The sequence below is a fragment of the Equus caballus genome, chromosome 11 (assembly GCF_041296265.1).
Source record: "Equus caballus isolate H_3958 breed thoroughbred chromosome 11, TB-T2T, whole genome shotgun sequence".
NCBI classification, from domain to species: Eukaryota; Metazoa; Chordata; class Mammalia; order Perissodactyla; family Equidae; genus Equus; species Equus caballus.
In genome coordinates this window covers 15,500,993-15,524,058 of record NC_091694.1, presented here as the reverse complement: position 1 = coordinate 15,524,058, position 23,066 = coordinate 15,500,993, and the positions used below count along the sequence as shown (strand labels likewise).

Sequence of the window (23,066 nt, the reverse complement as noted above, 5' to 3'; positions counted from 1 at the left end):
CAATTTAGAATCTTTTCTACTTCCTAGTTCAGATCTCAAACATTCTGGTTCTGTTTGTCCCAAAACCATTTTTTCTTCTTTTGGGGGGGCGGATATTAATCCTGAGCTAACATCTACCGCCAATCCTCCTCTTTTTGCTGAGGAAGACTGGCCTTGAGCTAACATCTGTGCCCATCTTCCTCTACTTTATATATGGGACACCTGCCACAGCATGACTTGGCAAGCAGTGCATAGGTCTGCACCCGGGATCTGAACCAGGGAACCCCAGGCGGCCCAAGTGGAGTGTGCAAACTTAACTGCTGTGCCACCACTCTGGCCCCCCAAAGCCATTTTTGCGCTGTTCCCATTTCCCAAGAGTAGGTGGGCCTCATGTGTATTCACCTTAAATTTTATGCACAGAAGTAATTCTATGAATTCTCTCATGGTTTTCTCGCATGTTGGGGTGTTTTGCTTCTGTACTTCATAGCCTGTCTTGCTTTCATTTCATCCCACTCCTGGAGCCTAGGTTTGGTGGTGGTGTGCTGGTGGGGGAGGAAGGAATGCTCCCAAGTACCTTCTGGGGGTGGTCCTGACCTATGACTGCCCAGCAAATTGGGCCCACCGACCTGGGGAGTGGACTTGGTGTGTAACAGAGAGGAGTGAATGTGTCAGCTTCTTTCTAGCCCAGGAAGAACTGGGTCAGTTATTGTTCAGTGTCTTGGTTCCCAATAGATGGCACAAGATCCCTACAGGTTGTCTTCCCAACCTGTCCCTTGCCCGGTACTGCCCCCATCCATCCTGGAATAGAACAACACCTACTCAGACAATACGATGCAATTTTATTTTATTAGGAAAGATGGGTAGGCACTAGAGGGGCACTCTCCAGGATCAAGGGAGGCACTGAGGAGGGGTAACAGAGAAGCCCAGCACTAGAAGGCACAGCTGCTTTCCACGAAGCGGCGACACTTCATGACCCGCAGGTACGTCTCAGCCTTGTGCAGGTCCTTCTTGAAGCAGGAGAGCAGCCCGTAGTTCTTGAGCAGTGCATCATCACTGCGCAAGTTTGTGTCAAACTTGTCGTAGGTTTGCTTGAGGATCTGCCCAGCCCGGGGGCTGCCGTCTTCCAGCTCCTGCAGAAGAGAAGGAGAAAAGAGAGGCCGAGAACTTGCAAGCTGCTCCCTCCCCTCCCCCTCCATTTCCACCTTCCCTTCCCGGGCTTAGAGAAAGGCAGGGAGGATTCAAAAGGGGAAGTGAAGAGTCAGATCTTTCCTGGGTCAGGGCTGGACAGCTACAAAGAGGGCGTCGAGATCTGTCTTCCCCAGCCTATGTAAGCCCCCACCCCTCAGCTAAGCCAGAGGGGCCTCCAGACCCAGGAGAGGGGGACCCGCAACGCCATCCCCACCCGCATCAGGGCCTGGATGCCTTCCTCTAGGTCCCTCAGCTTCTCATAGACGCGGTCCGAGGTGCCAAACACCAGGCTGTTGGTGAAGACCCTGCTGAGCAACTGCACGGGCCCGAGCCACGACTGGATGAGCAGCAGCGAGAAGCGGAGCAGCTCCATGTCCTGCGGGGAGGGGCGCAGTGGGTGCGCAGGCGCAGGGCAGCCGCTCTAGGCCCCGCTCTGCCCGCGGGCCTTACCCCGTCACCCTACACCCTCGGCCCTGCTCCGCCACCTAGGGGACAAGGCCGCCCAGGGCCCGGGGAGCGAAAGGGCGGCCTTCTTAGAAAGAGGGAGGCCCCTCTTCCTGGGCAGGGCCACTCACAGATCTCTGCTGGGCCTCATCCTTGCCCGTGGGGGCCGGGATGGTCTCGGAGAAGCAGAAGGCAGCCTGGGCGTTCTGGATCGAGTATCTCTGTCCCTCGGGGATGTAGGCGCGCTCCTGGGAGAAAGAACGCCCACCGGGGTCTAAGCTGGTGCACGGTTCTCATCACCGAGATTCTTTGGAACCCCTCCTCAGTTTATGCTCACCAGAGAGCATCTTCGCTTGGATAAAATAACCCTGAACTTGTCAGTTTCTTCTCATTATGTCCCACGGCGGGGAATTCACCCCTTCCTGCCACCCCCCATGAGCACCCATCCCTGGGAAGCTTACAAACTCTTTGTAGGTGTCAGCAGCCAGTTGGTGCAGGTGCTGGGCCCGGAGCACAGCGTTGGCAAACAGGCTAGACAACGGCATGGCGGGGAAGGCGCCCACATCCTGAGGCCAGGGCAGGCAGAGCAGGGCGAAAGCCAGGAGCACGGAGGTCCGAGGGCCTAGAGAAACACATGGAGGGTGGCGGGCAGAGAGCCGGAGGCCTGGGTCTCCTGCCAGACCTCTCCCTCCCTCAGGGAAACTTCTTTCCTCCCCCTCCTTCCCACAGGGACTGAGAGCATTCTAAACTTGGCCAAATGTCTGTGCTCACATTCAGGAGCCCCAAAGCCCAGGGTTAGTGCCGTCATCCATCTGCAGGGCCCCCTGTCACCCCTCAGTAGATGCCAAGCCCAGGGGGATTTTAGAGGCGCTTACCTGCAGCCATCGCAGTTGGGTGAGCTGTCCACAGGTCCCTGAGCCGTTTGGGGAGCTGGGTCCTAGGAACCTGGAATCGGTCCCCTGCGGGCCCTTTTTATGCCCAGGCTCCTTCTCTCTCCCCTCGGCCCCCACCTATTTTCTCTATACATTTATGCATGGGGCCACTGATGGGCCTCTGCTGATGGATAATTTAGAACCTCCTCCCACTCATCCTGTACCCGCTCCTCTCTTGGGTCATGTCCCCCAGGCTTATCATCTTCCCCTCCCCACTGTCACCAGCCCTGGGAGGTTGTACACACAGGGTCTCAGCCAGAGAGACCACCAATCTGTCCTCTTATTAAGGGGGAGTGGCAGAAGGGAGTAGTCTGAGTTCAGGCGTGCTCTGGCAGGATCTCACTGTGGAGTTGTCCATCAAGGCGAGGAGGTCCCAACCTGGTCCCCAAAAGGAGGGCTGTGTCAGGACGGCTGGGCCTTGAGAGCTCTGCTGACCCCTTCCTCATTCTATCCCTTTCCTCCTCCCCGCACTGCTCCCCTCCACCCACCACAGAGAATGTGTGTGTTGGGAAAGGGGGCCAAGGAGAGCAATATGTTCTGTGGTGCTAGGGCCCAGTTCAGCTCCAGATGCGACCTCCACCTTTATCACTATCCTGCGGCCATCCCACCACTTGGTCTGGCCTAAGGCAGGTGGATGAAGTGCTGACACTAACCACTAGAGGGCACCAGCCCCACACAGGCCCTCCCCCCCCCCCCCCCCCCCCCCAGCCAGGTGGGGCAAAGGACCAAAACTTGAGGTGTGGATGCTTCTTGGACAAGAATCAGAAATCCAAGGAACAGACACAGACCACAAGTGCTTCCTCCCACCGCCCTGCCACCATCAGAGAACCCCAAAGTTGGAAGAGACCGTGAAGGCTTGAGTCTCGTCCCCAGAACTGGAACTCAAGGTACAGCACCCTGAAAGATGCTTGCTCGAGTCACCGTAGTCTCCTCCCTCCTCTTTCTTCTCCTTTATTTAATATTTACATAGAACTTATCAGGCTGTGATGAGCATGCCTGTGCATTCTCACATTTGACCCTCACAAACATCTTGTGAAGGAGGTGTTATCGCCCCATGTACAGAGGAAGAGACTGAGGCTCAGAGAGGCTGACTTGCACTGGCTTGCTCTGCCAAGGCAGCAGATCTCAAAGGCTGGCTCTTCCCAAGTTGCCTCATGCAAAGCCCTTTCTCAAAGCAGACGGGGTGGGTGCCACTCAGTTCCTTTACCTTCTACATCCCTCTGAACACAGAGAGCCTGCCTCTAATCACAAGGCTCTCTTTGCCTCATTTTGTGCCCCCTAAGGGGGCAGGTTGTTGTCCCTCATTTACTAGGTGAGAATTGTCTAGAGACACGGGGTGCATGTTGGAGACCACAGAACAGGGCAAGGATAGGGCCAGGAAGGTAAAGCTGCCTGCCTTCCAGTCTGCTGGTGCCAGGGTCAGGCTATTTCAGCATCTACAGGTCACCAGCATCAAATCACCCTCCGGGATAAAAGCAGGAAAGAACACATTTCCCTCATAAAACAAACCAATGAACAAGCAAACCCTTCTAGAGGAGGTTGGTTCTGGTGTTGGCAACCAATGTTGGAAAGTCACACTCCTGTGGTTGAGAATATGAGTACTTGAGCCTTGCTCCCTCCACCTTTTAGGACCAGAAATAGGGCTCTCTTTTCTCCCATCATTCTTGAACCATTGCCCAACCGAGCCCCGATTCATTATCTGCTGGGAGGGCACTGGGACCTGTGGCAGCTGTTCTCTAGGCAGGACTGTGGGAAGATCAGAGTGACGTGCCATCAAAGGTACAGGCTCTGTGGAAGGTGGGGACACCTTCCAGCTCCATCAAAGAGGATGGGCCAGGCAGGAAGTAGAGGAGAGTCTCTGAGCCCCACATGCCTTCTGCCTCCCCCTCCACTCCTTTCTCCTATGTCACCCAGGGAAAGGGGCGCTGATGTGGAACTCCTCATGAAAGGCTGCTAGCTAATGCTGGGGGGGCTTGTCTGTGAACTGTGGACCATGAGAGAAGCCTCAGGCCTCCTCTAGGAGTGAGGGTACAGGAGCCCAAGTTGGGGAATGCTCAAGAGCCACACAAGGTGGCTGCAAATGAGGTGTGGTTGAGGCTCCCCACCAGGCAGGTTACTGCCAAGAACAGGTGGGACCAGCCAGGCGAGGGAAGCGTCTCTCCTCTCACCACATCCACTTCTGTTGACCCCAGAACTGGGGGCCAACAAGACTCTGGGGACCCCTGGGGATACATTTTATAAAAGGTTACCATGGCAGCCATTGGACCCAAAGAGGGAAGAACTGAAGGATGTAGGGGTGGATGCTGGTGACTCTTTTCTCCAGTCTGGACGTTTTCAGGGCCTTTAGTGATGAAGACCACATACATAATTCATTGCTAGTAGAAGATAAACTTTGAATTAGACTCAGGATTTTCCCTCCAGTTCTGGGAAGTTGCTCACCCTTTCTTGGGGCATTACCCTGAGGCCAGACCCTTGGCTTCTCCAGGTTCAGAGAATGCCCAACAATGGCCTCTGCATGGTGACCAGTGAGGAGAGGCTGTGATTAGCATCTCTAAGGTCTGCTTCAAAAGGCTCGGGATGAATCCCTCATCGTCTTGGAATCCATGAATTTCAGTGTGATTGAAAGCCCTTCATATTTCTGGACTTGACCATCTCTGGGGTTCTCTGTGTTGTGGAAACTTACAGATCTGCTCTTGATCCGAGAGTGGCCTCTTTCAAGCTTCAAGAGCACCTCTGAGGGTCAACTCCGTAGAGTTTGGGGCCATCTCATTATTTACAGTCATACTCGCCCTGGTTTTAGGGACAGCCTAAGAGGGACTGGTGGCAGCTCTTTCTGCCCCCACTGTGGTCACTTGAGACCACACTTCCCACCACTAGCTCTGTCCTGTCTTCCTTGAGGCTAGAGGCTGGGATTGCACCCCGGACATACTCCACCTCTTCTTTGCTTCCAACACAAGTTGATCACTCAGCACACTGGGTCAAAATCTTTAGAGAATACTATATGAGGATTCCCAAGGGCTTCTCCAGGAGAGGTGGGGAAGGAGATCAACATTTGTGAATACACACCACGTGCCAGGCACTGTATTACTGGGTGATAGGAGTTGTGAAGCCCATTCATAAGAGGACATTCAGGATCAAAGACACAAAGTAGTTTGCCCAGAGTCTCTCAGCTCCTATGTGATGGCTGCTCAAGGCCCAGGTCTTCCCAAATGCCAAGCTCTTTAGAAGCCTCATCTGGGAAAGACAGTGGCGCTGCTGGGCATGGACAGAACTTTCCTCATGCAAAGCTAGCAGGGCAGCGATCAAGTCCCCACTCAGAAGATGTTCAGTGAAGCTGGGGGTATTGAACACAAGGAGCTTCCGTCCAGAATGAGGTCCACAGGCACCAAGAAAAGAGGCAGGAAAAAACAACCTGATGTAGCCCAATTTAATGAACCAAGTCACATCATCCTTCACATTTGTGTTGCACGTTTCAGTGTACATTGTGTTTTCACTTCCTTTATCTAGTTGGACCCTAGAGTTTGCCAGAGGGTTCAAGCATGGAGGGAGGGCCTTGGAGGGCTCAGGGGTGGGGGGATGAGGGAGGCAGGTAGTCCTGTGGTTGATGGGGGGTTGTTTACACTGGTTTAAGATCTCTGAACGATCTAGAAGTACCTAACAGTCTACATAACCGGACCTACTAAGGAATTTCCACCTTGGGGATTATTCCCCAGGGACACAGTCCCATTTAAGAAGAAGTAATAGGTACTAAGGTGTGTCCAGCAGCTGTGGGAAGTCAGGGGTGCTTTTCTGATTAGTGCCCTCAGCTGGAAATAACCTCTGCCTCCTTTTACCTTCGTCTGTGGTTATTTGTGGACGTCTTATTCCCCTTGTGGGACTGTGAGCTCTTTGAGGCTGGATTCGTGCCTTTCATCTATTCAGTCATTCACTCCTTCTCTTATTCACCCATTAACTGATTCAACAAGTTGTTGTTGCTCCTTCCCTATGCTGGACATTGTATCAGGCAGATGGGCCTAGATGAACAAAAGACACGATCCTTTCCCTGCTGGCGCTCACAGTCTACGGGGAAGAGAGATAATAGCAAACAAATAAATACACAACGGTAAAATATTAAAAGAAATTTTCCATCGTGAAAACTGCCATGAAGGAATAGCTAAGATATAGAGGTGGAAAAATAGCCTTGGGAATGGGCGGAAGTGGCAGCTGGCACAGTGCCAGGCCCAGGAACTCCACAAGCATCTGCTGAGTGGATTGAATGGACGGAAGGGCAGCGCCAAGGAAAGAACTCAAATATCCACCTGGCCGGAAATGGCAAGGCAGGCCACATTGTGTCTTAATGTCCTCCACTTAATAGAGAGAATTGAAATTAAGTACAAAAATAATAATAAGAAGAAGTACGGGATTTTGTGATGCAGAGCAATAAACATGAAAAAATTTAAATGAATAAAGTAGACAAGGCAGTATGTGTACGCTGATTCTGAGTACACACACATGTTCCATGCAGACCCACAACTTGCAGGACCTGAGCCCTAACAGGACCTCACACAGTGTCTGGCTCACCCCATCCTGTCGTGTGAGAAAGTGGTGTCAGGTTTGAGAAAAAGATGTCTTTTTGTTTGTTTGTTTTACTTTGAAAATTGCATTAGGGTCTGCCTAAAGGTGTTTTAACAAACTGCACTCTGAATTCAGGATTTAATGCTTAACTTTTGTCCTCCGTGGAGTTGCGTAAGTTTCCAAGTAAACGCTTTTGGATTGGAGAGGACAGGGGAGGTGTCCCAAGTGGAAGGTTTGTCGTTGTTTTTTTTTTTCGTTTGCAGCGGAGTCAACAGCAGGTCCTGAGGGTGCCATAACCAGGCGCAACGTGGAGAGCAGAGACAAATCCAAGACTTTCACAGATGTGGGCTCTGAATCCATCTACTGAGGTCAGGTAAAGAGAGCAGAGGACCGGGGAAGAGAATCTGGGAATCCCAAACCCCGTGTTCCCATGTGGCCTTTGAGGCCCTTCGCAGAAGACTCTGCCAGACTGACACCTGCTCAGGGACAAACACTATCTTCCAGTAACACCCAAACAGTGGCAGCTTTCCGCGTTTTGTTTTTCTCTCACCTCCAATTCTGCTGGAAAAACACCCAAACTCTTGGGTCAGAGCACCCTAGCACCTGCAGTGAGAGGGCCGGAAGTCAAGCTAGAACGGAGGAGGAACCAGCCTGTGCTGACACCAGGGCCCCGAGGGACTGGGCTGGATTCCCCCAGTGGGCAGTGGCGCATGTGCCCACCAAAGGACTTCAGGGTTGCCTTCCGGGGAAGGGGAAGGCCAGGGAAGCCGCCCAGAGCTGGACTCCTGGAAGGTTGGCCCCATGGGACGACATTGGCCCTATTAGGGAGGAGTGGGGTCTTTGGGGCTTTGGGACTTGTGAACAGTGCGAAAACTTGGGAGATGGCAAAGTTGTCCCAGGATCCTCCCCTGTCCCCTCCTTCTTTTGTTCCTCCTCTGGTTCAAAGCTCAGTCCGGCACAGTCCTTTGAGGGAAGAATGCTGGATTTAGAATCAGAAGGTCTGGGTGTGAATTTTGGCCAATTATGATAATCTCCCTAGGCTTCAAGTTCCTCATGTGTAAAATGGGGATAATGCTACTCCTTTCCAGGCTTATGCTGGCGCTTAGGCAAGATCATATAAATGAATATGGAGGTGCTCAATAAAATTCTGTTGGCATTTAAGAGGTGCTCAATATATAAATATTTTGGGGGCCCAGTAAAAGATTTCGGTTCATGTTCTGTATCTTGATTGTGGTGGTGGTTATACAAATCTGTACACGTGCTAAAATTCATTGAACTGTACACCAAAAGAAAACAAAGTCAATTTTACTATATGATAATTTTTTTAAAAAACGGCATCTGGCTGAGATGCTGAACATCCCTTCCCTCAGACAGATTTTATGATTCCCATTTTGCAGATAAAGCAGCTGAGACCTGAGACATTCCTCATTGCCACCAGCATCATTCAACTTTGTTCCCACTGCCTCAGTCAGTTCTGGGGGCCAGGGACCCATGAGACAGACAGGATGACATCCATCGTGTAAGCTCCTACAATAGGAATGTAGGCCAGGGAGGGCTCCTGCATCATAGCTGTGAAGGCGGGTACCCTTTGGGGGTGTCTGGTGGAGGAGGAAGGCCTCAGGGCTCAAGTGATTCTCTGCCAACAGCACTTCAAAGTTAGGAAAACTCAGTTATTCAAAGGTATTGAGTTGTGTTTTGGTAAAACCGAGGCCTTCCCCGACTCAGGGCAGCCCCAAGCAGGGGGAGACCCTGCTGGGGGGAGAAGTGAAGACTCCTCCCCACCCCCAGCCTGGCTGCCCAGGGTCCCTGGTGGAGGTAGGAGGACAGAATTAGCGCCACTATGCAAAGTAGCAGAGGAGGAAGGGCTCCAGCTCAGTGGAGGCAGATGCCAAAACAAGCCAGTTCCCTTTGGCAGCCCAGAGACCAGGGAGGGAGCAGGCCAGCCCACTTGGGCCAGCCTGGCTCTGTGTGGGCACGACTGAGCCATGGAGAAATTGACTTGAAGCCCTGGCCGTGCCTGCCTTAGCCGCCTGCCCCTCCTGGAGTTCCAGGGGGAAGCTGGTAAAAACTGGTTTTTCTCTCATTGGTCCCCTTGCTGGTCTTGGTTCTCCAGTTAAATTGGCAGCTCCCTGAGGGCAGGGATTTCTCCTTCCTGAATCCAGAAAGTGACTGGCAAAGAGCTGTTTTGGGGTCTCCCCAAGGTCAACAGGAAGCGGAGTGCAGCCTGGCTTTGCACATGGAGGTTAACTGCACTTGAGCTCCCAGCTGTGAGCTGCTCCCAGTTACTCCTGCAGCTGGAGGGTTGGGGTCCTAATTTGTAGAGCCCAAGGGACCATTTTGTGGGGGACCTTGGGACCCTAGGGGGCACTAATAATATGTGGAAAAGTCTGACCCTGAGGGGTCACCTGACTAAGGACTCCCAAACTTCACCACCACAAAGCCTCCTTCGTTAAGAATCTCTCTCTTGTGTGGCTCTAGGTCAAACTAAAAAAAAATTTTCAGGCTTGGTGGGGGCCAGGGGTGGGGTTGTGTGGTACGAGCAGGGGAACCCCTGCCCTCAGGGAGCTTCTGGTTTAACTGGAGCACAAGGTGAGCAGGGGCAGCGCAAGGCAGTAGCTAAGAAAGAGCTGCAGAGGCCGGGGTCTAAACAGGCATTGGGCAGGGACTGGGGCGCTTTGGGAGGGCTTCCTGTAGGCAGAAGGCCCTGAAGGACAGTAGGATTGGGATGGGTGGGGGAGGGTAACCCCTGCCCTACAGAGCAAGACTCAAGTGCTGCTTGTTGGCTAAAAGGAACACAAGATGAGGGTGTCCCTGCCAAGGAGAAGGGCCAGTCCAGTCAGCCTGGCTCCAGTTGCTCTGGGCCCAGGTAGGGTCCAGCAGGGGAAGAAAGGAGGATGTGACTGCAGGTCCCAACTGGCTTAAGAGAGAAGAAGCTAGGAGCCCAGGAGAGGTCCATGAGCCCCATGGCAGTCATCCCCTCCCACACCCCATAGGCCCACGAGTGCCCAAAAACTTGTGCCCGAACAGATACTTTCATCCAACCCATACTCATAGATGTCACAAGCCTATGTGTGGTTTCTCAAGACACGTTGTTTATTCCATAGGAGAACGGGCTCAAGGCTAGCAGCCCCCTGGGGTGGGAGAGGGTGGGAGAGGGGAGGAAAGAGTGGGAGAGGGATGAAGCTCTCAACGGCCCATCTGTGGCCAAGTAGGGGCGGGCTGTGGCCCTTCCCAGGCTCTACAGGAAGGCAGTCTGCTCTGAGTCCATTTGCAGGTTCCAGACAAGTCTCTGCCTGCCCTGTCCTGAATGCAGGATGGATTTCCGCATAGCACCCCTGGAAGGCTGGGTCCAGTCTATCCCCAGAGAACTCCCTGCTCCAAATCACTGCCCTGTGGCCTTTCCACTCCAGTCCCTTCAGCAAGAGCTGGGGACCAGAGGCTGGAGGGGCAGGCAGATCTGGTGGGCCAACTTTGGAGGCCGATAGGGGGTCCAAGGATAAAGGGATGCGCTGGGAGCCAGGCGGCTCTGAAGCAGTCCATGAGGGCCCAGCAGGCTGTGCCGAGGGGCATGGGGATGGCCAACCCCTCACTCCTGGCCTGGGTGTTCACCCACTGACCACTTCACCTCCCCTGTCCGCAGAGTCACTATGTCCTCGTAGGTGGCTGTCTGGTCAATGTCCAGGCCCTGGAGACATGGAATGGAGCTCAGCCCTTGGCCGCTCCCCAACCACACCAACAGGTGGTGCTGCTGACCCCCCGGCGCCCCGAGCTGAGGGTCCACCCTGCTCCTCACCTCGTATGTGTGATCTTCCTCTATCCTAGTCTTGCTGTCATCCTGCGGGGCCAGGGATGGAGAATGTTAGCTTCCCCCACCCACTTCTCTGCTGGGCCAGGCCAGTGAGGGCCAGCGAGATTGGCCTGGGGTGAGGGGTGAGGGGTTGAGGTGCACTTTGCAAGAACAAACTGAATGACTGAGGGAGTGGTGGAAATGGTGAGTCAATGGGCAGGCTCTGGGGCTGAGAAGATGGAGACCCTGCCCATCTCTGGCCTGCCCCATGGCCACCTCCCCAGCCCCCAAGGTCACCTTGTCCAGCAGCAGGAAGATGGGCACGATGATGAAGAGGATGATGAGCAGGGTCTGGATCATGATGATGCCATCCTTCAGTGTGTTCCGCCGCTTTAACTGTGCCACAGTGCTGAACCCTGGGGTGGAAGGAGGCCAAGGACGGTGAGGCTGGGCTCCCCTTTTGGGCCTGCATCCCTCGGGATCTGCTTTTCAGCAGCTCTCCTGGGTGCTCTGGGGCCACCTTCACAATGTAGCCTCCCCAGTGGAGACAGGCTGGGGTGGGATGGAGTGTGATGACTCCATGAGCACCCTGTGGCCCTGTCCACCCCCACTCCCCTCCATGCCTGGAGGGCAGGCCCCACACACACCCATGACTCGCAGCTCGGTGCCACAGCCCCGCACAGAGGACGTCTCCGAGCAATTCCACTGGCAGTAGTAGATGCCGTTGTCCTGATATTGGATGCTTCGGATGGTGAGGGTGTGGATGGATCCATTCTTGGTCTTTAGGATGCGGCCCCTGTCCTCAGTCAGTGGCCTGGGGTCGTTCCTCTCCTGCTTCCGGAGCCAGCTCACTGTGCCCGAGGTCTCTGCATGGCACCTTATTTCCACCTCAAAGCCTCGTTTCTTGGCCACAAAACGTGGGGACTGCCAGATCTGGGAACAAGGGCTTTCTGTGGGAGTCAAGGCCAGGATCAAAATCCCACTTGGCATCTTCCTGGCTGCCAGCCCAACCTGAGGCCCATCCTGGGTGACATTGAGCCCTGGCTTAGCACCCCTTGTCTGTCCTTGTGTGGGACAGACAGAACGCAGAGGTGTGGGGGAGCTGAGCCACATGAGAGGCCACAGGCCAAACCACCGGACCCTGCCCCTTCCTGACTAGCCTCTCCACCACTACCAATTTGATTTTCTTTTAGAAAGGCTCTGGAACCGTCTGATCTCTTTCCATGCCCGTACAGTAGCCTGATCCGGGCCTCACCCTCTGGGACCCAGAGGCCCATAGGACAGACTCCCACCTTGCCTAGTGCTCCCCCTTTCCATGCCTTGGAATGCCCTGCACTAGTTTGAAATCCTCGGGGGCTCCCCACTGCCCACAAGGTTAAAGGCCAAATCCTTAGCCTGGCAATGGAAGCCCTCCACACCTATCCCCTGCCCATCTTTCCTCCATCACCTCCCCCTACCCTCCTGCGTGGACCTGCTCCACTTTTTGTTCCTGAACCCTCTTTCTCAGCTTGGCGTGCTCTCCCCACCCACCTGCTCCAAGAAGCCTCCCTCTCACCCCGGCAGTGAGTGGCACCCTCGGAATTCCTGGGCTCCAGCAGCCTGGGCAGCCTGTCAGAGCCCCTAAGGTTGTGGGCTCCTTCAGGGCTGAGCCCGACTCCTCAGCAGGACAGACCTAGCCTGAGTCCTCTGTGTGATTCCCTTTGGCTCCCCACTCCCACCCTGGCTTTAGCCCAGCCCCTCAGTCACTGGAACTGGAGCACTTAGGTCTAATGAGAATGATGTCTGAGGGGGCGGGTGGTGGGGATGGGAGTCCTGCGTGAGGAGACCCAGGGGGACAAGGGCACAAGGGGCAGCCATGGGACAGTGACCTGGGTTGGACATAGACATCCTTGCTCAAGAATGAAGCGGCAAAGTTGCCCACCATTCACCCACCTGTGGCCTGGTCCTTGTGGTTGGTTGATAGCACCGCCTCACCTGCTGGGTGGGAGGAAGTGGGCGGGGCCAGGTCAGAGCCTCTCCCCTCTGAGCTGGCTGCCCCACCCCTGCGCGCCCTCTGCTTTCCCAGACCCACTTCCTCCTCCTAGGACGTCAGCTTCAAGACCCCTCAGCCCTCCCCAGCCCTGCTCTGGAGAGACTGGAGTGGGATAGGGTCACCAGAAGATCTGTGTCCCAGCCCCGCTTCTGCCTTGGACCTGCCCAGTGGCCTTGAGCAGGAGCCTGGATGAGACAGAGAGGAAAGTCACAGCTGGGCTCTCCAGTCTTCCAGACCAGGGGACAGTTTCTGGAACATGCGTGTCTCAGGGTCTGCTTGGGGGTAACTTTTCCCCTGCCTCCCCCCATGCAGTGCCCTGAGAGGGCCTGGGGGTGAACCACACTGCTCTCCTCTCTTCCTCCCTGGCCTAACTCTTCCGCGGTCAGAGCCACCAACTCCTCAAGCCCAGCTCAGCCCCGACACTCTTCAGGTGGGAGAGGGGCTGGGGCTGCAGACCCCTGAGTCCAACAGCATGGCTGATACCCACAGACTCAGGCCCCGGGGCAGTCAGAGGGGGACAGAGGCAGAAAGTGTGAGAGATAGGAGAGGGAGGTTGGAGAGAACAGGAGACATAACCAGCAGAAAGAGATGGTGACAGAGAGCGAAACCAGCAGGCCTCTTTGCAGGAGGCTGTACCTGAAAGGAGCAGCAGCAACGCCATGAGCCAGTTGCTGGCCATGGGAGACAGCGCCAGCCTAGCCATGGTCACCGCTCTGTCTCGACCCCAAGCCCGTGACGAGGAAGGATGGAGGCTCCTGGGGGGAAAACGTGTAACTGCCCCGGCTGCAGCCTGTCTCCTCCCCGCCTCTTCCCCACCAGGCCCCTTCCTGCCATGCAAATCGGGACCCAGGGGAGGCACCAACTCTCCTGGGACTCTGGGGGAGGGCGGGCTCTATTGTCAGCTGTGCTGCTAAGGCTCAAAGGTCACCCCAGCTTGGGCACTACAGCTGGGGTCCACAGTGGATGTCCTGGGAGGTAGGGGCCCCTGAGTCTTCTGAGAGTAGCCTGTGCTTCCTTCCCTGTGTACCCACCCCACTGATGGTCATGCCCTGAGGCCCGTCAGCCTCCCATCCCGCAGTCTAGATTCCCAGGCACTTAGGTAAATACACATGGGTCCTGTGGATGAATGTGAGCGTGGGCCCTCTGCCCTGGACCAGCCTGCACCCTGCAGGAAGAGGAGCACCAAGGAAGGATGGTGCAGAGGTGCTGGGGGGCAGATATGGGCCCAAGCCAGGTACCCAGAGGAGCCCAGAACACAGCCTCTTGACTGGAGTGCAGGCAGCCATGTTGGAGGTTGGTGGAGATTTGACCCTGTGGAGGAAGGGGGCCACAGAGGTTCCTGAACAAGAGCTAGCCAAGAGTGGCAGATGATTTGGTTCAGGCCCTCACAAGAAGCTTCCCTCCCTCACTTGGTGGGAGAGTTTGCTAGGAGCTGCCAAAGTGGGTGGACTTAGGTGGAGACAGCTTAGAGAAAACCCGCCACTCAGCAGTTGGGGCTCCCAGGGCACTGAAGTGTTGTCCACAGCTGCAGGGGTCTTGGGTGGGGGACAGGAGGTCAGTTTAGTTTCAGGTTCTGAAACTAAAAGGCTCTCCGGCTTTATCTTGCCAAGCAGCAGACTGGTGGATGGAACCATAGCGGTCAGGAGCTTGTCTAAGCTCAACTTTGAGCCCCTGCCCCTGGGTCAGACACAACTCTCACCCCTTGAGGGAGGGGTGCTCTTGTGTTAGTGCATGACCTGCACAGCTGCACCCGGCAGGCCTGCACACCTCAGCCCCACGGCCGAGCTCACTCTGAGTTTTACGTCTCCTGAAAGCTTCTTTTTTCTCTCTTGTCCCCTCACTCCTTCTCTTCTCCTGACCCCCAGGAAGGGAAGAAAGATGCTGAATCCTACATGTCTTCTGCCTCCATCTCGTTCTCCCCACTAACCTCCATTTTTCAGACAGCCTGTGCTGCTGGCAGGCTTATTTGGGTTAGGGAGGTGCGGACCTGCCTCCCAAGCGGTGAGGAAGGCAGGGGTCTTAGATGCTGCCCCCTCAGTCCTGGGCATAGGCCTCACCTGTCATGGTGGGGGACACCCTTGAGGAGTGCCCACCAGGACCGAGACTATGGAAAGTGGGGACAGGAGGGTTAAGGTTTCATTGAAGGAACAGCCCGTTCCCGGCAGTCCCAGATGTTCTTGCTGTTCCCAGATGTTCCAAATGAAAAAAACATTTCTCTGAAAATGTGTCATATGTTCAGTTCATAGAACAAACAACCCGGGAATATAAACATCACCTGAGGTCAGCTTGGGGACTGCTGGCCCCTGGTGCTGTGGGGGTGGTTGGAGACACCCTAGAGGAATAGGGGGAAATCCAGGGGTCTCTTCTTTTAGCAAAGTACATCCTGGTGGTGGAGGCCTTGGTTAGCTTTGGGGCCAGTGTCCCCCCAAAGTTGGGAGAATAATTGGGGAAGGCTTGGGGCACACACATGTAGGTGTGCATGTGTATGCTCACAGGTGTGTTGCCTGGGCTGTGTGGAGTGGCGCCTGCTCAGGAGCTGGTCCTGGGGCCCAGGGTGACTCTAGGGGGCATAAAGGTTGGGAGGCTGTTGATATCCTCCAAACACACACATATCCATGTCCCCTGTGGGTGGGGATGCAGATGTGTCCTTTGGACTTCATGCCCATTCATGCCAGGCAGAGATCCGTTTTCAAGAGGGGGTGGGGGCGAGGGGGCCCCACTGCCTGCGGGGTTATTTGTCACAGTTGGGACCGCGCTGTTCCCTCCTTGGTGACAACAGTACTGAGCTCGGTCCAGGGCTTGTGACGCCTTTTCTTTCCTGGAATAGGAGGCCTCGTAAGCCCACTCCCGTCTCTGCCCCCAGCTACCCTGGGCTGCACACCCCGCCTTTCCAGGAAGGCAGCATCAAAACAAGAAATGGAGGTGTAGGGAGAGGGGACAAGGGGCTCAGGGGTTTGGGGAAGCAAGAGGACAGGGACCCCCCACAACCCTGGAGATGGTGGGAGACAGCAGAATCTCAGTGAGAGAAGGGCTCAGACCCCTGCCCCTTCCCCAGTCTGCTCTGACTGGCTCCACTAGGCACACTGTTACCGGGAGGAGGCCTCTGGCTTAGAAGGATGTGGGTCTGAATCCCAGCCCTGCAGTGTACCAGCCAGAAAGCCTCCCCAAGTTACGTGGTGGTCCTCAACAAGGCGGGGGGGTCCCACCTCGGGAGCATCTGGAAATGCGCCAGGGCCATTGTGATGGTCACGATGACCAGTGGACCCAACTGGCATTCATGGGCCAGGGTCACTGAAGGCCCTGAAGTGGAAGGGACAGCGTCTCACAAGCAGAATTCCCCTGTCTCACACGCCAACAGTGCTCAGCTAAGCAACACCCAGCCTTAACCCCTCAGAGACCATTTCCTCATTTGTGTAAAATAGGAATAATCATAATAATACCTTCTTCAGAGGGCGGTTGTGCGCCTTGAAGGAAATCCTATATCTGAAGCACTTGGCGAGGACCCTGGAAGCACAGTCCGCCCTCAGGAAGGTGGTGAACAGCACTGACAACTGGGGAGGGATGTGATTCTGAAATATTAGCCTGTGGTATCTGTGTTTTTGCCTTTTTTTCTGCTGCCATTCAAGCATCAGGGGAAAGGCCGACTGGGCCCCCCTGCAAGCTTTCCTGTCCTTGGGGCCAGAGAGGGACCCAGGCGCAGTTTGGAGAAACTTAAAGTGAGAACTGGCTCCCCATCCCAGGGAGGGCGGTCAGCACCCTGGGCGGGGGCTCAGAGGACCCTGCAGGGATGCTGGACCCCTCCCCACCAGGCAAAAAGAGCAGCAGGATGGGGAGGGGCCTCAGGGACGTGGCTGAGGGACATCAGGGTGGCCTGTGGGTGCCCCTCTCCAGCTCCCATGGGTGCCATGTAACCTCAGGACCCAGGAAAAGGGGGTGCAGAAATCTTGAAAAGGACTAGTTTGAAGGAATACAGTATGGAAGTCAGAAACCAAGTTGTACGAAACAAAATTGTATATAACATTATATTTCACCCACCGGGATCGTAGACTGAGCTCACTGCATAACATCACTCTTTGTCCTGGGTCCATGGGACCCTGGGCTCTCTGGGGTCGGGGCTCAGCGGCAGGGTCCTGTGGGGGATAGTACACACACTGGAGAGGGAGGTACACGCACATACCGTGTGCCCCACAGGCACCTTGGGGCCTCTGGGGTGGGAGAGAAGTGAAGGGGCTCCCAGAGAGGAGGGGCCGGGGAGGCGGGGTCCCAATACCTTTTTCCTGGGTGCTGTGGGGAGAGGGAGTGTGGTGCTGCCTGTTGGGAAGGAGGGGCACAGCTCCTGACCTCATCTGGCCTCTCAGACTCCAGCTAAGAGGAGGCCAGAGAGCAGCTAAGACACTGGTGTCCAAGCCTCCTTTTGGAGGGGGCAGGAGAGAGCTGGACTGGGCCAGGGGAGGGAGCTGAGGCTTTCCTTATCCTGCCCTCCCCGGCCCCCTAGAGGCTCCCAAGTCATCCTCACTTGGCTCCAATCCCCACCAGTCCTTCTTGCTTCTTGCTCCCTCAGACTCCACGACATCTGCATGTTGAGGCGCAGAAGGAAGAAACCCACACATCAGAGGCACCAGGGGGAGGTTTATTATAAGAACTGTACAAAGGACCCCATCTGCCGGCCTGGCTTGGGCCTGTCCCCACCCAGACAAGGTGCGAATGGGTGTGGATCTGCAGGGGAGAGGGCCACAGGTGGGGAAGGCTCTGCAATCTGTACACGGTCCAGGGGAGGATATCCAGTCCAGCAGATGCTGAGGCTCTTAGGGCCGCACCCGTCCAGGGCTGGAGGAGGGAAAGGCAGTGGGCAGAGGGCTGGTCAGGGACGAGGCTGCCCCCTATAGGATGAACCTTCTGCAGGAGGAGACAGAAGGAGTGGGGGCCTCCTTCCGCAGAGGACACAGGCAGGAGATGGGGAGCAGGGCTGGGGCAATGGGTGTGATGAAGAGAACCAGAGGAAGAGAGAAGAGTGGACTCATGGGGAGTGAGAGAGAGGGATGCCCAGGTAGGGCGGTGAGGAGGGCAGACAGAAAGGAAGGCTCCAGCCTTGGGTGTGCACACACACAAACACACACACATGTTGTTTTGGAGGTTTTGCTGCTTCCTGAGTTTTAATCAAACTGTTCATGAGAAACAAGAAGAAAAAGAAGAGGAACTAAGGCCAACAGGGACTCAATGTGCAAACCTTACCACGTGTTCACACTTGTACACACACTCACAACACAGGCATACCACATGGACAGCCCTGCACAGAAGACACACACACACCAGCCAGACACTACAGGGGCACAATGACACACATATATACAAATATAACCATACACACATGCATATGCAGTCATCGTAGGACGCGGTGGTTCACACACTTTAACACACACACACAGCTATACACATGGCACAAAGCAGACACAAAGGGACACACACAGGTGAATAAATCCAGTAATGCCTGAGCAGGTCTCTCACCCCCTCCTCCAAGCTTGGCCTCTGTCTGTTCTCCAGGAGCCAGCAGAGGCCTGGCACTGCCATGCCAGCTGACGTGCCACCCAGCTTTCCAGGCAGCAGGAAGTTGGAAGGCTGGGCCTGAGCCAGGTGAGCCATGCATGCCCCGGTGTTGAAATCTCTCACATGGGCTCAACTATAACGTTCTTAGGATCACTTTGAGGAGGGAGAAGAAAAGATGAGGAGGGAGAAAGAGATGGGTGTGGTGGGGGACGACAAGGTGATCTCGAGGCTTGGTGAGGCTACAGGGAGCCCCAGTGCTAATGGAGGAGTGAGGAAGGGAGGGAGGGACAGGAATCTGCCTCCTGACCCCAGGGTCCCCGACCCCACCCCAGGTCTGGGTGCTAAGGCCAAGAAAGCCTCCAGTGCAATGACACAGCTGGTAGGATCCACCCTATACTACCCATCTGTGCTTCCCAGAAAAAGACAGTCCTCAAGTGGAATTCTCCTTCTGTTCTTCCCCCAGGGGCCAGCCAGGGGAGCCAGGGGTCTGGACAATGGACAAACTGGGAAATGGTTTCAGGGAACACAACCCCAGCCCGATGTGTCAGGATCCAGTGGCCAATCAGGTTTGTGGAGCCATCTCTGGACCAGTGACACTTCTCTTTCCCAGGGAAATCCTGAGCTGGCAGGGTGAAGCTGCATCTCAGAGTCAGAGAGCTGGCAGGGCCTGGGGTCAGGTGTCTGCTGTCACTGAAGTTAAGACGTCCTGGAGGGGCTGGGCACCTGAGCCACTGCCTGGGGAGAGGCCAGTAGCTCTTAAGACTCTGGTGGCAGGAAGGCAGCAAATCCCTCCATTGTAGGCCAGCTCCTCCCCAAGTGGAGGGCAGAGATTCTGATGTTCTGACCTCCCCCCAGGCCAAGAGGAGGGGTAGCAGGGCCCATGAGGAGGTGAGAACAACTTGAAGGTGAAATCATGGAGGCAGGGGCCTCAGGCCCAGTTTGGAACCTCAGAGTGCAATTCCCATTTTCTATGACCTGGGGAGGCAGGTGCTCCATTCTGAGTGTCAGCCCCAGCATGGCCAAATCCTGTCACTGACAGGGAGCCAGATCAGTCCCAGACTCAAAGCCCTGCTTCCTCAGCAAGCGGGCACCACAGGGGAGCTTTAGGGCTATACCAGGCTCTGCTGGCCACCTTGATGCAGCCTGCTAGACAAGAGACTCTTTGACCCCTGGGCGCACAGTCAGCCCCAGGGGTGGGGAGGGAGGGAGGGCAGAGTCCGAGGGGCTGATGGGTGTGAGCCCCATGGCAGGTCCAGCATCCCCTGTTGAGCCCCTCTCCTCACCCTTGCTCTGCACACCACTGTTCCCATTCTCACGGCCATACATCTTGCTCATGGTGTTGGCGATCAGTCCCTCCTTCTCGGGGGCCCCATCCCCGCTGCCGTCCTGACTGTGGCGGTACATGTAGGATGCCTGCTTCACAGAGCGCTGAAGCAGATGCCGGCGGTAGGCCCTCTGGATCTTGATGGCGCACACCTCCTCCTGCTTCCTCTTGAGGGTGGTGGTGATGGGCTCATAGGAGACCTTGGATGGGTTGGCTGCCATGAATTTCTCCTCCATGGTCTCCTTGAGGGCATCCATTTCCCCAGAGTCACCCAGGACCTCTTTGGTCAGGGCAAAGAGGATGTCCAGGCAGTGGATCTTGTCGCCGGGCACCATGGGCAGGTCCAGCGTGATGAGCTTTATCTTGTTAGGCTTGGCGATCCTCAGTGGTTCCTGCAAGGTGTCTACGAAGTCAGAGAGGCGGCTATAATCAATGAACTGCGTGGCGTCAGGGTCAAACTTCTCCCATGTCTCATAGAACATCTCAAAGTCGTCCTCACCCAGGGGCTCGCTGCTCTCCTCAGTAGCCACGTTGAAATTCTCCAGGATGATGGCAATGTACATGTTGACCACGATGAGGAAGGAGATGATGATGTAGCTGCAGAAGAAGCAGATGCCGATGGAGGGGTTGCCGCAGTCACCCCTGACACTGGTGCCCGGGTTCTCCAGTGTGGGGTCACAGTCAGGGGGCCCGCTGTTGAGGATGGGATTGAGGAGCCCGTCCCAGCCAGCTGACGTGGTGATCTCGAAGAGGCAGATGATGCTGTTGCCAAAGGTCTCAAAGTTGAACATGTCATCGATGCCTGACTCCTTCTTCACATAGGCAAAGTTGGACATGCCGAAGATGGAGTAGATAAACATGACCAGAAAGAGGAGCAGGCCAATGTTGAAGAGGGCAGGGAGTGACATCATGAGGGCAAAGAGCAGCGTCCGGATGCCCTTGGCCCCACGGATCAGCCGCAGGACGCGCCCGATCCGTGCCAGGCGGATCACACGGAACAGTGTGGGTGACACGAAGTATTTCTGGATCAGGTCGGAGAGTGCGAGGCCTGCAGGGAGGAAGTGGTGAGGACTGCTGCCCTCAGGGTGGGAGGCCGGGGTGGGGGTGGGGGGCGGGGCATGCGGGGCTCAAGGGGCCCCGGCCTGGTGTGCTCTTCCCCAGAAAGGAGCAGCAGAAGCTCAACCCTCAGGGCATAGCCTTAATGGCCTGACCCATCAGGCTGGGCTTTCCCAGGGTCTTGAGGCCAGGGGTGACATCTGTGCCCTGACAGAGCTGAATGGAGGTGAGAGATGCCAACATTGATGGGGTGAGGGTAAGGCCCATTCCCAAGGCTGTTTGCAGATGCCATAGATGAGAGTGAAAGGGAGAGAGGGAGGATAGCTCTGTGTGTGTATGACTCTGGGCATGCGACATAACTTGTTTGTGACTCAGTTTCCTCATCTGTAAAATGGAAGGGATAATAGTACCTCCCTCATGGCATTGTTATGAACAATTAGTGAGCTAATGCCTGTAAAGTGCATAGCACAGCGTCAGGCAAACAGTAAATGCTCAATAAATGGTAGCTAATTACTATCATAATTACACATGTCCACGCACTTCTCCAGTGTGTGTGGGTACTGGAACTGTCTTCTTACGTTTTTCAGTAAGCACATGAGCACCTGAGTGTGTGTCTAGTAGCCAGGTAAATGTTTCTGGAGGTGTATTCACGTGTGTGCAGGCAACAGGCTGCCTGTGAACCCATCCTCATGTGCCTTTGTGCATTAAGTGTGAATGCCAGGTGCACACACACATGTGTATGTGTGAGTGTGTGCGTGATCATGCCAGGTGCATGAGCAGGTGTGCATACACGAGAATGGGAGCACCAGGCCTTCCTGAATGACTCAGCCCAGGCTGGTCCTGCTCACCCACAATGGACAGGATGACAACCACGAAGTCGAAGATGTTCCAGCCAACGGTGAAGTAGTATTGGCGCAGGGCGAACATCTTGAGCACACACTCCCCCGTGAAGACGATGATGAAGACCATATTGATGTTGTACAGGATGTCCACCTTGAGCTGGCTCTGGTCGTCCGTCTCCACCATCATGGTGACCATATTGAGGCAAATGAGGATCATGATCGTGATGTCGAACACCTGCTTCGTCACAAAGTCATACACCATGCCCTGGATCTTGTTCTGCAGAGTGAATGGAAGTGCAGGGATGTACATGGGTGGATATGGGTGGAGGAGTGGTCAGGGCCCACACAGGACATGAACAGGTGGGAGACACAGGATGACACGACAGCATAACAAAGAGGAGAGGGAGAGAGAGAGGGAGAGGAGGTATCAGGGTTTGTGGTGAAGTTGCAGGGTGGAGGCCAGGGAGCGGAGAGCTATCAGACCAGGCCATTCTATGGGGTCCGTGGACATCTTTCCTCAATCTGGGACCCTTCCTTCTGTCAAGGTCCCCAGCAACCCCTCACCCTTCTCCCAAAGCCATTGCTCACTGGGAGGGTATCTGGACATCCTCTTACTCTCCCTCCTAGGGGCCCTTGGACCAGAGGCCACCAGCTGAGAAAGTGGATGGACACTGGGGTGCTATGCAGGGTGGGGTGAGGGGTACACCAGTGACTGGAGCTAAGCAGGCAGCCGCTGCTCGCGCATACGGTGCCTTTGTGCAGTTACAAAGAGGCGCCCCTCTCGGCAGGTAGACCCAGCCTCTTTGCAGGTGGACCCAGCCTCACGTCAGGGACACAGCCTGGCAGGCAGAGCACAAGCTGAATTTTGCCCCCATCAGCCCCCTCAGCGGGAGCCTCACACAGGCTGCAGGAGGAGGAGCCCAGCGGCTGTACCTGGGGCCGGGGAATTGGCTTCTGAGGCTTCTTGGAGCCAAGCTTCTTCATGGCATTATAGTATTTCTTCTGTTCCTCCGTCATGAAGATGTCTTTCCCTCCAAGGTATAGTGGAATGCAGCCCGTAAGGTTAGGGGATCCCCCCTCTGCCTCCAGAACCTCCCTACCTCAGGCACCACCCTTAAAGCAGCCCCCATCCCAGCAGGGGGGCCTGGTGGGAAGGGGGGGCCTGGAGGGACCAGAGATATGGGTTGAGGGAAGAGGGGGAAGGTGACTGAGGGGTCCAGAGAAGGGAAGGGGACCAGCGCTGCCTCACAGCCTGTTTTGGGATGCTTTCCATCAATATCTTGTTGGGTCCTTAGAAGGACCCAGCAAGGTAGGTAGCATCAACCTCATTTCATAGATAAGAAAACTGAGGTTCACGGAGGCCAAGTCACTTGTTCAAGGTCAC

At 55.4% G+C, this 23,066-nt stretch overlaps 3 protein-coding genes across 6 annotated transcripts in view; all 3 read right to left on the bottom strand.

Moving 5' to 3' along the window:
- Positions 1-806: 806 nt before the first annotated feature.
- On the bottom strand, positions 807-2,496 carry GH1 (growth hormone 1). Its single transcript, NM_001081948.1, is given in 5 exon segments — positions 807-1,109; positions 1,382-1,543; positions 1,743-1,859; positions 2,073-2,233; positions 2,487-2,496. Coding segments are annotated over 5 exon segments (651 nt in total). The 3' UTR covers positions 807-908.
- Positions 2,497-10,167: 7,671 nt separating this feature from the next.
- CD79B (CD79b molecule) lies at positions 10,168-13,758 on the bottom strand. Of its 2 annotated transcripts, none has more exons than XM_005597902.4 (6): positions 13,553-13,758; positions 12,817-12,858; positions 11,532-11,834; positions 11,182-11,300; positions 10,891-10,932; positions 10,168-10,782 (listed from the first exon to the last, which is right to left on the bottom strand). In XM_005597902.4, exons 1-6 carry the CDS (start codon positions 13,617-13,619, stop codon positions 10,684-10,686), a joined length of 672 nt encoding a protein of 223 aa, XP_005597959.2. In that variant the 5' UTR covers positions 13,620-13,758; the 3' UTR covers positions 10,168-10,683. The 2 variants fall into 2 exon arrangements, with proteins under 2 accessions (XP_005597959.2, XP_023507988.1); XM_023652220.2 differs by having other exon boundaries at positions 12,817-12,861; positions 13,553-13,752.
- A 3,766-nt stretch (positions 13,759-17,524) lies between these two features.
- The window catches only part of SCN4A (sodium voltage-gated channel alpha subunit 4), a 45,115-nt gene continuing 39,573 nt past the window's right edge, over positions 17,525-23,066 (bottom strand). For 2 of the 3 annotated variants that reach the window (XM_070225644.1, XM_070225643.1), the window contains 3 exons: positions 22,616-22,720; positions 21,689-21,959; positions 17,526-20,832 (listed from right to left, as the gene is read on the bottom strand). In XM_070225644.1, the coding sequence (XP_070081745.1) occupies positions 19,607-20,832; positions 21,689-21,959; positions 22,616-22,720 (1,602 nt within the window). In that variant the 3' untranslated portion in view covers positions 17,526-19,606. 3 annotated transcript variants of the gene reach the window in all.

Coding starts and splice junctions, on each gene's coding strand:
- CD79B (XM_023652220.2), bottom strand. CDS start 13,619: ATGGCTAGGCTGGCGCTGTCTCCCATGGCCAGCAACTGGCTCATGGCG. Junction 11,301..11,531: donor CACCGAGCTGCGAGTCATGG/GTGTGTGTGGGG, acceptor CTTCCACCCCAG/GGTTCAGCACTGTGGCACAG. Junction 10,783..10,890: donor AGGAAGATCACACATACGAG/GTGAGGAGCAGG, acceptor CCATGTCTCCAG/GGCCTGGACATTGACCAGAC.